This window comes from Pongo abelii, chromosome X (genome assembly GCF_028885655.2).
Source record: "Pongo abelii isolate AG06213 chromosome X, NHGRI_mPonAbe1-v2.0_pri, whole genome shotgun sequence".
Classification (NCBI taxonomy): Eukaryota; Metazoa; Chordata; class Mammalia; order Primates; family Hominidae; genus Pongo; species Pongo abelii.
Window position 1 is genome coordinate 93,133,873 of NC_072008.2, and position 14,940 is coordinate 93,148,812.

At 34.3% G+C, this 14,940-nt stretch overlaps 1 protein-coding gene across 2 annotated transcripts in view; it reads left to right on the plus strand.

The window, feature by feature from the left end:
• KLHL4 (kelch like family member 4) overlaps positions 1-14,940 on the plus strand; it is a 159,023-nt gene that overhangs the window by 86,552 nt on the left and 57,531 nt on the right. For both annotated transcript variants that reach the window (XM_024241144.3, XM_002831856.6), the window contains exons 2-3: positions 11,007-11,174; positions 11,565-11,701. In XM_024241144.3, coding sequence (XP_024096912.1) covers positions 11,007-11,174; positions 11,565-11,701 — 305 coding nt within the window. The remainder of the gene's footprint in view (positions 1-11,006; positions 11,175-11,564; positions 11,702-14,940) is intronic.

Sequence of the window (14,940 nt, forward strand, 5' to 3'; positions counted from 1 at the left end):
CAGTGTGTGTTGTTGAAACTTTTATTGAAAATCACTTGACTACAGATGTGTGAATTTATTTCTGGGCTCTGTGTTCTGTTCCATTATTCTTTGTGCCTGTTTTAATACCAATATCATGCTTTGTTGGTTACTATAGTCTTGTAATATACTTTGAAGTTAGGTAGCATGATGGCTCCAACTTCATTTTTTTCGCTCAGGATTCCTTTGGCTATTCAAGATATTTTGTGTTTCCATATGAATTTTAGGATTTGTTTTTGTATTCCTGTGAGGAATGTCATTTGTATTTTCATTGGTATTGCATTAAATCTGTAGATTGCATTGGGTAGTATGGCCATTTGAGAAAATTAATTCTTTCAATCCGTTAACATGGGATATCTTTCCATTTTTTCATGTCTCTGTTTTCTTTATTACTCTTTTATAGTTTTTATTTGTTAAGGTTATTTCTAGGTATTTTATTTTTATATATATTTAAATTGAATTGTTTTCTTGATTTATTTTTGAGATAGCTTGCTCTTAGCATGTAGATACACTACTGATTTTTGTTATGTTGAATTTTTATACCATGACTTTATTTATTTATTACTTTTAACAGAGTTTTGTGTAGTCTTTAGAGTTTTCTACATATAAGATAATGCCATCTGCAAATAGATACAATTTGGCTTTCTCTTTTCCAGTTTGATGCCTTTCATTTTTCTCTTTTGCCTAATTGGTCTGGCTAGGTCTTCCAGTACTATGTGGAAGTGGTAAAAGTGGTCATCTATGTCCTATTCCTAATCTTAGCTAAAAAGCTTTTAGTTTTTCCCAATTCACTAGTTTGTGTGTTAGTTTTGGGTTTGTAATATATGGAGGTACATACAGTCTATTTCTAATTTCTGGAGAGGTTTTTTTTTATCATGAAGACTTGTTAATTCTTATCAAATGCTTTTTCTGTGTCTATTAAGATGATCATATGGTCTTGTTTGTTTTGTTAATGTAGTGTATCAAATATATTAATTTGCATATGGCGAACTCTCCTTGAATCCCTGGGATTAATCCCACTTGATCACAATAGATGATGTTTTTAACGTGCTGTTGAATTTGGATTGCTTGTATATTGTTGAGAATTTTTCCATCTATGTTCAAGAAACCTATAGTTTTTGTTGTTGTATTCTTGTTTGTTTTTGAAATCAGGGTAATGCTGGTATATGAAATGAATTTGAAAGTTTTTTTTTCTCTTTTTCTATATTCTGGATTAGTCTGAGGATGATTGGTATTAGTTGTTACTTAAATGTTTGGTAGAATTCAGCAGTGAACAAGCTCAGCCTAAAATTGGTAGAAGAAAAAAACAATGAAGCTAATACTAGAAATAAACAAAATACAGACTAAAAGCATTCAAAATATCAATGAAATTAAGAATTGGTTATTTGAAAAACTAAACAAAAATCATTAGCTAAAGAAAAGAGAAAATATGGTAATAAAATCAGAGATGAAAAGGGAGACATTACAACTAGTATCACAGAAATACAAAAAAATTCATAAAAGTGTATTATAAACAAGTATAGGCCAACAAATTTGAGAACATAAAAAATGGATAAATTCCTAGACACATGCACCCTATCGAGATTAAATTATGAATAAATAGAAACTCTAGACAAACAATGAGTGAGAAAATTAAATCAGTAAAAAAAGTCTGTCATCAATAAAACACCCAGGTCTTGATTAATGTAGCAAATGTCTTTTGAAAGTTAATTGTTTATCAGCATTATTAATACTAAAAATGTAGAAACTATTTTCTTTATTTTCAAGAGTTTACATTTGGACAGAGTTTACATTTGCACAGAGATATAAAGAAGTAAATACAAGTTAATACATATAAAGCAAAAAATAAAAAGTTTAGAAAACAAATGCTTCTGAAAGTAAGAAATAACACTATTGGCTTAGTTGGCAAATAATGACAATATTTTGAAGACATATCTGAGGACTTACATAAAACATTTCTTAAATCCTCTGTGGATATTATAGATCCTAGAGATGAGTAACCTGTGTATACAATTTATGGATTATTCCTCTTCATTTCTTGAGAAGTTTAGTTTCTGGCCTATCATATATATTTCCTGATCTATGCCATCTTTTTTACTCTTGGCAATCTCAGTATCTGTGTAGATGAAACTTAGAGTAGCGTGGCCTCTCAGTTGCGTCACCTCCAGTAATAACATGTTTCACCCTAGTGCAGCTCTCAAATCTTGTGGCCACACTCCATCATCTTGTCATTATCAACAATGGCATATGTTCCGTAGCATTGATTTCAAGCAATCAAGTCTCTGGTCACTTCCTCCTACCTTTTCAGTTCATTCCTTCAAAATTATTTTAGCCTTATTGGGTCTGCCAACCCACTAACCTTCACACATACCTAATGTCCTCACTTCGCTACTTACCCAGCTTACACTCCATGTGGCATAATCAGAATCACATACCTGCATATGCCCTTAAATTCTCTTCTTCCTTTGTGCTTTTCTAGAAAAACAAAAACCTTGGTTAAGTTTAGCTTGCCACGTATTTTGTGCCTGTATCTAATAAGAACTACATTGATAGTCTTATTTTAAACATTACCACAAAAATCAACTGGACCTGTAATGCTACATAGTCCTAATGTAGTTTCCTAGTCAGTTTACCCTTCGACTCTCATAAACAGCTCTTCTTCACCTTCATCTCTTATCCTCAACTTCCAAAACTTGCTCCTCATTCTTATTTTTATAATCTTTAAATGTAGAAGTCACCAGAGATGACCTCAAACCCCTTTCCTAATAACATGCATTCTTTGGGGTGATATCATTTAGTCCCATGGCCTTAAATGTCATTGTTGGCAATGGCCCCACTTATATGTCAGTTGTTCCCCTTAAGGCCAGAGTCACAAATCTAACATTCTCCTCAATATACCTCCATGGAATTATAATAGGTATCACCAATTTGATATATCCTAACACACTTATGATTACTAAACCTATCCTTCCCTATCTCAGTAACCATCTTTACCATTTAGGCAGTTGCTGATGTCAAACCGAGAAATCATCTTTGGTTTATTTCTTTACCATTCTTTACCTAATCCATCATAAAATCTATTTGGTTCTACTTTTAAAATTTATTCAGAATTTAACAACTCCTAACTACTTCTATCAATACCACCACTTCTATAATCTTGATTACTACAATACACTTGTAATTCTTCTTCCCATTTCCACCCTTGCCTCATAAACGCCAGGAGATTTTAAAGACTTAAATCACATCATGCTACTTCTGTTCAAAATGTGAATTCCCAATGTCGCTGCATGACCTGGTGTCTCACCAGCTCTCTGACCTCACCATTCTCTTCCTTTCACTAGTTCTGCTTTAGCCACACTGGACTGTTGCAGTTCCTTGAACCATGCACTGCACAGTTTCCCTTCTGAAGGGCTTTTCTTTTTCCCAGGAATTACCTTTACTAGGATTTTATTAGTCCGTTTTTCATTTCTATAAAGGAATACCTGATCCGGGGTAAAGAAAAGAGATTTATTTGGTTCATGATTCTGCAGGCTGTACAAGCAGGACACCAGCATCTGCAAGCCTTCTGGTGAGGCCTTGGCAGCTTTTACTCATGGCAGAAGCTGAAAGGGGAACATGTATGTCACATGGCAAGAAAGGGATCAAGCGAGAGGGAAGGGTGCTAGCCTTTTTTTTTTTTTTTTTTTTTTTTAGTGTACACACGACTTTTTTATTATTATACTTTAAGTTTTAGGGTACATGTGCACTATGTGCAGGTTTGTTACATATGTATACATGTGCCATGTTGGTGTGCTGTACCCATTAACTCGTCATTTACATTAGATATTATCTCCCAATGCTATCCCTCCCCACTCCCCCCACCCCACAACAGGCCCCAGGGTGTGATGTTCCCCTTCATGAGTCCATGTGTTCTCATTGTTCAATTCCCACCTATGAGTGAGAACATGTGGTATTTGGTTTTCTGTCCTTGCAATAGTTTGCTGAGAATGATGGTTTCCAGCTTCATCCACGTCCCTACAAAGGACATGAACTCATCATTTTTTATGGCTGCATAGTATTCCATGGTGTATATGTGCCACATTTTCTTAATCCAGTCTATCATTGTTGGACATTTGGCTTGGTTCCAAGTCTTTGCTATTGTGAATAGTGCTGCAATAAACATACGTATGCATGTGTCTTTATAGCAGCATGATTTATAATCCCTTGGGTATATACCCAGTAATGGGATGGCTGGATCAAATGGTATTTCTAGTTCTAGATCCCTGAGGAATCGCCACACTGACTTCCACAAGGGTTGAACTAGTTTACAGTCCCACCAACAGTGTAAAAGTGTTCCTATTTCTCCACATCCTCTCCAGCACCTGTTGTTCCCTGACTTTTTAATGATTGCCATTCTAACTGGTGTGAGGTGGTATCTCATTGTGGTTTTGATTTGTATTTCTCTGATGGCCAGTGATGATGAGCATTTTTTCATGTGTCTTTTGGCTGCATAAATGTCTTCTTTTGAGAAGTGTCTGTTCATATCCTTTACCCACTTGTTGATGGGGTTGTTTTTTTTTTCTTGTAAACTTGTTTGAGTTCATTGTAGATTCTGAATATTAGCCCTTTGTCAGATGAGTAGGTTGCAAAAATTTTCTCCCATTTTGTAGGTTGCCTGTTCACTCTGATGGTAGTTTCTTTTGCTGTGCAGAAGCTCTTTAGTTTAATTAGATCCCATTTGTCAATTTTGGCTTTTGTTGCCATTGCTTTTGGTGTTTTAGACATGAAGTCCTTGAAGGGTGCTAGTCTTTTTAAACAACCAGCTCCCACATAAACTGAAAGAGTGAGAACTCACACATTACTCCGAGGACAACATCATGTCATTCATGAGGGATCCACCTCCATGACACAAACACCTACCACTAGATCCCACCTCCACCACTGAGGATCACATTTCAACATGGTATTTGGAGGAGACAAACGTCAAAACTATATCAAGGATATTTACATGGCTTGCTTTCTCAGTTTTCTCAGCAGATTAATCTTATCATAGATGCCTTCCATTACCACTCTACATAAAATGCCACCAGCCTCCCCATCCCAAAGCCTCTACTCTCTTCCCTCACCTTGTTTCTCTTCATAGACCTTATCACTACCTGATATACTTATTTGTTTACATTCTAAGCCCTCCCATGAGACAAAGTGCATGAGAATCAGAGTTTGTTGTGTTTACTGCTATATCTTTACTTCCTAAAATAGGTCTGTTCAGGCACTAAGAAATCAATAAGTAGCTGTGGAATGAATAAATCTCCTCTGAGATGTTTAAATGCAAAGTTCTATTGAAAGTTAGGACACACACACATTCAGCAGAAACAATGAGTCTAAATATTAACTATATTGGATAGTATTTGGGTATCAGGAAGAACATCTGATGGCTTACTTTTTCTACTGACTCCAAATTTTATGTATAGTTTTCTTCTGTCTTCTTAATTTGACACAGACAATAATTCTGTATGTTATTTTCTGAACATTTCTGCATTTAGAATTATCAAAATATAATTATTTAAATTTACATATTAATATATATGATAGTAGAAAAATATCCAAATGATTGCTGAGTTTCTTAAACATTCCATTCCAATAAAACACATAACTGAAAGACGTATTTAACTGCATTTGTGAAATTTCTTCACTTTCTTTTTAATTTTGAGCAGCATAAATGAAAAAGTATTAGGTGATTAAAACAAGCCTCTGTGGCTGAGCGCAGTGGCTCACACCTGTAATTTCAGCACTTTGGGAGGCTGAGGCTAGTGGATGTCTTGATATCAGGAGTTCGAGACGAGCCTGGCCAATATGGTGAAACCCTGTCTCTACTAAAAATACAAAGATTAGCCAGGTGTGGTGGTGCACGCCCGCAGTCCCAGCTGCTTGGGAGGTTGAGGCATGAGAATCACTTGAACCCAGGAGGCAGAGGTTGCAGTGAGCCAAGATCAGGCCATTGCCCTCCAGTCTGGGCAACACAGCAAGATTCTGTCTCTTTTAAAAAAAGAAAAAAAGCTTCTGAGAATATAAATTCTATTTAAATTAAAAAATTGCTTTTATTAAAACTATTAATGAATCTGAAAATATCACAAATGATTTAAGATAATTTCCTTAATGTATGGCATATTTTACAAGGGCTATAGAAATAACCACAAAAATATTAAAAAGGGTATTTGGTAAGTAAAAACATTCATATATTTTTCAAGTGTTAACATCTTAGTGTCTGGTTTCTACACTAGTGTTTAAGATTGGAGGTGGTAGAACATAGTGGTCAGATCAGATACTCTGGGATATGATGGAATTGGTTCAAGTACAGTTATGCACTGCATCATGACATTTTGGTCAATGAAAAACCGCTTATATGATGATGGCCCCATAAGATTATAAGGGAGCTGAAAAATTCCTATTATCAAGTGACAATGCAACCATTGTTCACAATGCACTACTCACATGTTTGTAGTGATGGTGTAAACAAATCTACTGCACTATCAGTCATATAAAAAGTATACCACGTACAATTATGTACGGTACATAGTACTTGATAATAAATGACTATGTTACTGGTTTAAGTACATACTATACTATACTATACTATACTATACTATACTATACTATATTATACTATTTTTACCACTATTTTAGAGTGTATTCCTTCTACTTAAAAAAAAAAGTTAACTGTAAAACAACCTCAGACATGTCCTTCAGGATGCATTCCAGAAGAAGGCAGAGATGAAAGTTCCACGTGTCTTATTGCCCCTAGAAACCTGCCACTGGGACAAGAAGTGGAGGCAGAAGACAGTGATACTGATGATCTTGACCTTGTATAGGCCTAGGCTAATGCATATGTTTGTGTAACAATTAGCATAGAGTTTAACAGCTAAAAAAATTAAAAATAGAAAAAAGCTTTTAGAATAAGGATACAAGAAAATGTTTTTTACATCTGTACAGTGTGGTTAAGTGTTATTTAAAAAGTCAAATGTTTAAAAATTAAAGTTTGTAAAGTAAAAAAATTTACAGAAAGCTAAGATTAATTAATTATTAAAGAAAAAGTATTGTTTATTAATTTAGTGCAGCCTAGATGTACAGTGTTTATACATTCCACAGTAATGTACAGAAATGCGCTAGGCTTTCACATTGACTCACCATTCACTTACTTACCCCCAGAGCAAGTTTTGGTCTTTAAAAGGTTATCTCATGGTAAGTGTTCTATGCAGGTATTCCATTTTTCATCTTTTATATTATATTTTTACTGTACTCTTTCCATGTTTGTATATTTGAGATGAACAAATACTTACTATTGTGCTATAGTTGCCTACATTGTATTCAGTACAGTAACATGCTGTACAGGTTTGTAAACTGGAAGCAATAGGCTATACCATAAACCACATAGCCTAGTTAAGTGGTAGGCTAGGTCATGTAGCTTTGGGTTGGTACAGTCTATAATGACGCACAATAACAAATCCCTTAATGACGCATTTCTCAGATGTATCTCTGTTGTTGAGTGACACAAGACTGCATAATATTGTCATTCAAATAATAATTTTAGTGATTTACAACAGCATATTTTACACTAAAATCACATGTGATATATTAAAATACTTATTTCACAAATAGGGATACATCATTTCTTCAGATAAAATTATCCAGTAAGCATGGCAGGGCATGGTGGCTCACGCCTGTAATCCCAGCACTTTGGGAGCTAAGCTAATTCGACATTGAATGTTTGACTCAATTAATGTGAACCGAATCATTACTAGAAAAGAGAAAAGATTAGGATAATGTGAGTTAAGTGCAAACTGAATGCTTTTCAGTCTATGGTGCCAAGAAATTGTTCTTTTCCAGAACAAGTCAACAAGAGTGCATCTGAAGGGAGGTAGCAGGCAGTTTTTGAGCTATTCATACCATGATCCTTTCTTATCAGTACAATATTATGACTGAAGATTTAAAGAGTGATAATATATTTGAATTGGACAGAGAAAGTCATATCACCTTGGACCAACTGTCTTAAAAGAAACACAGACTGAATCAGGAGAGAGGAGATCTAAAACTAATCCTAACTGGTGGTTAGAAAATGATGCCTGGTGTTTTAGACATGAAGTCCTTGCCCATGCCTATGTCCTGAATGGTAATGCCTAGGTTTTCTTCTAGGGTTTTTATGGTTTCAAGTCTAACATTTAAGTCTTTAATCCACCTTGAATTGATTTTTGTATAAGGTGTAAGGAAGGGATCCAGTTTCAGCTTTCTACATATGGCTAGCCAGTTTTCCCAGCACCATTTATTAAATAGGGAATCCTTTCCCCATTTCTTGTTTTTGTCAGGTTTGTCAAAGATCAGATACTTGTAGATATGTGGCATTATTTCTGACGGCTCTGTTCTGTTCCATTGATCTATATCTCTGTTTTGGTACCAGTACCATGCTGTTTTGGTTACTGTAGCCTTGTAGTATAGTTTGAAGTCAGGTAGTGTGATGCCTCCAGCTTTATTCTTTTGGCTTAGGATTGACTTGGCGATGTGGGCTCTTTTTTGGTTCCATATGAACTTTAAAGTAGTTTTTTCCAATTCTGTGAAGAAAGTCATTGGTAGCTTGATGGGGATGGCATTGAATCTGTAAATTACCTTGGGAAGGATGGCCATTTTCATGATATTGATTCTTCCTACCCATGAGCATGGAATGTTCTTCCATTTGTTTGTATCCTCTTTTATTTCCTTGAGCAGTGGTTTGTAGTTCTCCTTGAAGAGGTCTTTCACATCCCTTGTAAGTTGGATTCCTAGGTATTTTATTCTCTTTGAAGCAATTGTGAATGGGAGTTCACTCATGATTTGGCTCTCTGTTTGTCTGTTATTGATGTATAAGAATGCTTGTGATTTTTGCACATTGATTTTGTATCCTGAGACTTTGCTGAAGTTGCTTATCAGCTTAAGGAGATTTTGGGCTGAGACAATGGGGTTTTCTAGATATACTATCATGTCATCTGCAAACAGGGACAATTTGACTTCCTCTTTTCCTAATTGAATACCCTTGATTTCCTTCTCCTGCCTAATTGCCCTGGCCAGAACTTCCAACACTATGTTGAATAGAAGTGGTGAGAGAGGGCATCCCTGTCTTGTGCCAGTTTTCAAAGGGAATGCTTCCAGTTTTTGCCCATTCAGTATGATATTGGCAACAAAAGCCAAAATTGACAAATGGGATCTAATTAAACTCAAGAGCTTCTGCACAGCAAAAGAAACTACCATCAGAGTGAACAGGCAACCTACAAAATGGGAGAAAATTTTCGCAACCTACTCATCTGACAAAGGGCTAATATCCAGAATCTACAATGAACTCCAACAAATTTACAAGAAAAAAACAAACAACCCCATCAAAAAGTGGGCCAAGGACATGAACAGACACTTCTCAAAAGAAGACATTTATGCAGCCAAAAAACACATGAAAAAATGCTCACCATCACTGGCCATCAGAGAAATGCAAATCAAAACCACAATGAGATACCATCTCACACCAGTTAGAATGGCAATCATTAAAAAGTCAGGAAACAACAGGTGCTGGAGAGGATGTGGAGAAATAGGAACACTTTTACACTGTTGGTGGGATTGTAAACTAGTTCAACCCTTGTGGAAGTCAGTGTGGCAATTCCTCAGGGATCTAGAACTAGAAATTCCATTCGACCCAGCCATCCCATTACTGGGTATATACCCAAAGGACTATAAATCATGCTGCTATAAAGACACATGCACACGTATGTTTATTGCGGCATTATTCACAATAGCAAAGACTTGGAACCAACCCAAATGTCCAACAATGATAGACTGGATTAAGAAAATGTGGCACATATACACCATGGAATACTACGCAGCCATAAAAAATGATGAGTTCATGTCCTTTGTAGGGACATGGATGAAATTGGAAATCATCATTCTCAGTAAACTATCGCAAGAGCAAAAAACCAAACACCGCATATTCTCACTCATAGGTGGGAATTGAACAATGAGAACACATGGACACAGGAAGGGGAACATCACACTTCGGGGACTGTTGTGGGGTGGGGGGAGGGGGGAGGGATAGCATTGAGAGATATACCTAATGCTAGATGACGAGTTGGTGGGTGCAGCGCACTAGCATGGCACATGTATACATATGTAACTTACCTGCACATTGCGCACATGTACCATAAAACCTAAAGTATAATAATAATAATAATAATAATAATAAAAGAAAAAAAAAAAAAAAGAAAATGATGCCTGGATACAAGAAATGTAATAAGCAAAATATTTAAGTGCATTCATCTTATCAATCAGTTGTTCATCTCCTACTGATTGTGAGCCTGTATGTACTTGTGTTGAGATTTAAATTCCACCATTGTGTAATGTTGAAAATACAGGTAGATTGCTTTTATTATTGTAAATTCAATAGCTATCACGTTTGACTAAATATTAAGAAATAAAAGGTGGAAATATGTACAGTTTCTTAATGGGATTGATATTGTAAAGAATGCTATGAAACTCTTAGGCTTGGAATTCTTTGAGGAATATTTCTGATGTGTAATGAGTACTCCAGGGAGAAGCTTCAGGACATAATCAAAAATTGTTAAAGTATTTTGACTCAGGTCTAAGGGTTTCCTGCCTATTGACATAATTATAATACCCATATAAATCAAAGAATGTAGGTTTTATGTTTGTGAATATAACAACTATCACTAGCCCTATTGGTGAATTGTACATAGTTCTGGTTACATTTCAGATATAAATACTAACCAGCACACTTCACTTTAATGAAAGGTTAGGTAGTAATTATAGTAAAATATCTAAGATTGGAAAACAAATTTTAATTTTACTTTAATCCAACATATTTCCTTTAGAAGTTGGTATGCCTAAATTTCCACTACATGTTTGTATTCTCATTAGAGAAAAATTAAATTTTTTACAAAATTATATGATGAACCATATTGTCATCCTTACTTCCTTTTCAGATTAGATACACAACACTCTGAAGAAATGAATGCCACCAGATCTGAAGAGCAGTTCCATGTTATAAACCATGCAGAGCAAACTCTTCGTAAAATGGAGAACTACTTGAAAGAGAAACAACTATGTGATGTGCTACTAATTGCAGGACACCTCCGCATCCCAGCCCATAGGTAAGTATTTTTATGTATACAGAATGGTTTTGAGTAGGGCAATTATAAATAAGAGAAAATAAGTACCTGGATTATAAATTGGAATATTTGTAAAAATATTTATTTTCCTATATTGAAAAAGTGTTTGCCTATATGATTCGTTTCTCTGTGTATTATTTAGAAGAGCCAAACTTTGAAAAGACTGATGATGGAAAGTACAGCACAAGCACACCCTCTAAAAAAGATCAGTTTATGTATTTGACCTTTCTAACTTCACTACATTTAACTGAATTATAAAGATTTTATGGAGAAAACAGACTCACTAGTGTCACAAACTTGCTGAATCCATTTCATGCTTTTCAGTGAAATTATTGACTCATTTAAATTCCTACACATATTTCCTATTTCCAGGTTGGTTCTCAGCGCAGTGTCTGATTATTTTGCTGCAATGTTTACTAATGATGTGCTTGAAGCCAAACAAGAAGAGATCAGGATGGAAGGAGTAGATCCAAATGCACTAAATTCCTTGGTGCAGTATGCTTACACAGGTAAGTGCTAAATACACATTAACTCATAATGACCCTACATTACATAACACACATTATTAGTAGTAGTAGTAGTAGTTATTATTGCTACTACTACTACTGTAATACTGCCACTACAACTACAAAGGTGAGGAAACTAAAGAATAGATCAGTTAAATAAATTTCCTAAAGTAATAAAAAGGCATAGTTAGGATATAAACTCAATAATATAAAAGAACAAGAGGTATGTAAGAAGTAGAAAATACCTTAACCGTGAGAGCAGACAACTATTTAACACAAACATACAAGAACAGTTCTGGAATGGTGTGGGCACGTTCTTGTTTGTAAAAAGTAGAGTTGGGAATGGGATCTTCCAATCCTACGGTAGAGGTTTAGTCATTCTGTTCATTCAGAATAATTTTCATATCTATTCAAACTGTAAATAAAGGTCACAATGAATTTGGGGACTAAAAAGTATTTTGACTTTGATTCCAGAATGATTATTTCATCTTCAGGGTCTCTTAGTATTAAAATATGTTTATTTGATTATGTATACTTAGGCTCTTCTTAAGACTAAAAGCTTACCTCCTGGTTTTCTCCAACAGAGTCATTTTCAAACATTTTTGTTTGCACTGTCTGTAAAATAATTTTGAAAAATGATGTGCTCTCCTTACATTTTTCCATTAATGACTAAAATATGTTGTAATTTTAAATATTTGTAAAGTATATAATCCCCAAAATATTGTAAATATTAATCTTTTTATAAAGCACTATTAAGTTTGCATTTTAAATGTATCTAACAAATCTCAATCCTATAAGAATTTGGTGCCAACAACAATTCATTTAAAAATATATCTATATGACAGTCCCTCAAAAGTTACACAAAATAGTTACCTTATAATATAGCAATTCCTTCATAGTTATATACCCAAGAGTTAAAAACATGTCCACATGACAGCGTGTACACAAATGTTCATATAAGCATCATTCATAACTAAAGAGTAGAAACAACCCAAATGTTTACAAACTGAGGAATGGGTAAATCAAATACGGTATATGAACACAATGTAATATTAATAGGCAATAAAAAAGGAATGAAGTAGTAACAGATATCACAACATGGATGAAGTGTGAAAATATTATGCCAGATAAAAGAAGCCTGTCACAAAAGATCGCTTATTTTATTATACCATTTACAGTAAATGTACAAAATAGAAAAATTTGTAGAGGCAGAAGGTAGATTATTGGTTGTAGGAATATGGAGGGAATTGGGAATGAATGTTAATAGAGTTCCTTTTGGGAGTGGTGAAAATGTTCTGGAATTAGATAGTGATACAGGTTGCAAGCTTTTTTGAATATACTAAAAAACACCAGATTGTACATTTTGAAAGTGTGAATATGATATGATTTAGATCCTAACAAAAATATGTATGAATAAGCTTTTATTTCAAATTTGTTCCTATGCCACAACCCTATAATGTAGCATAGTATATTTTGGGATAGGTGAGGAATGTGACTTCCTTTTATGAGGTGAGAAAAAAGAAAACTATGGAAAGGACACTGGGAAAGTAAAACCTGTGTGGTAACAACTGTTTTCGGAGCAGACCATTTTTTAGGAGGGGTATGTATGGAATTTGAGGTACTGAAATTTCTTTACATGAAATTGATCTGTGTCTCAAATAGGTCTTATGTAACTCTAGCGGTATGCATGCTATTTGAAGACCACTGTTCTAACAAAACTACTTTGAAATTTCACAGTATTTCATTCCTTCCTTCAATTTTCACCTTTCTCCTGACAAGCCTTTAAACAAAAATATTCCCTAAATTTCCATTATGCTCTAAAATTTCAATAAGTTTTTTAAAATCAGGGGTGAAATGGAAAGAACTTTATTTCTTCTACCTGATACATTTTAATCTTTAGAAAACATCTTTTTGTTCCCAGTGAGCATTCATAGGATAAGATAATTCAGCCAGCTGGCTTGACTATCCTTTTACCCTTTAATGAAGTGAAACTTGAAGCAGCTCCAAACAGCCTTTCTTAAGCATGCTTGTAACTGAATACTGTACACTGTAATATACAATGCTTTCCTACTGTATCGAAGACATTTATAACTATTCCTCTGAATGAATATTCTTCCTAATAACCAGACCAAATTTAAATGTCTATAGCAGCTGCATATTTATATCTGAATTGGAGAATAGTTCATACTTCTCTAGGTCTCATGAGATATGGGCAGGGCTCTCCCTTCAAAATCAGAACAAGAACAATACAAGAGAGTCTGCTGATGGGATGGACCCCTTTACAATATATATTACAGATTGAACTATGTATAGAGGACGTCACAATATGTATTACTCTTTTCCTTATGGTTATGCAACTATATGAGCCCCATATTAAGGTATTTTAGAAGGGAAAACTTTAGGGGAATAGTTTGTAATTGATATCAGCCATTTGAAACATTCTTTATAACTTGGCTAAAACAATAAAAAGTAGGAATGTCTCATAAAAATCACAGAATTTTTGCAATAACTAATCAATAACACTTTTTCTAAAAATAATACAGACATAAATATAAACAGACTAACTTAATTTGCTTCTGATTCTGTTTTTAAAAATTCATTACAGATATGTTCAAAAAGAGACTGATTTTTTTTTTTATAACAAAGCAAATAAGTAATTCTTCATTTGTGGACTCTTGGCAACATTTTCTTCCTCTTGAGACAGTGCCAGGGGTCAATTCTAGAGATAATATTTTGGGCAAATACATCTTTACCAGTTAATGTAGATACAAAGAAAAGGCATAAAAGTTCAGTATTCTTCTTACAAAATAAATGGACAATTAAGCTTAATGCTTTTTTTATTTACCAAGATGTTTACCTCCTCACAATGACAGTTATTTGCATGGCCAATTGTATGATTCTTATACAATATGACATAATGTTCTTTGAGTCATAAAGAAACAGTTTTTTCAACTTTATACAGGTATGATTTAAAAATTAAAATTGTATGTGTTTAGGGTGTACAACGTAATATTCTCATGTACATATACAATGTGAAATGATTGATATAAGATTTAAATGCAGGCCTAAGATGATAAAGAAGTAACAAGTTGCTGTTCTTTACAATAATGTTATTCACTATTTGCTACAGTCATTTTTGATAACCTAATCTGGTTCATTTCAGCCATCTTATTAGTGTTTACAGACAGACTCTCTTGCGTATATTAGCCTCAAAATGTGCTCCAAATCTGCTGAAAAGCATA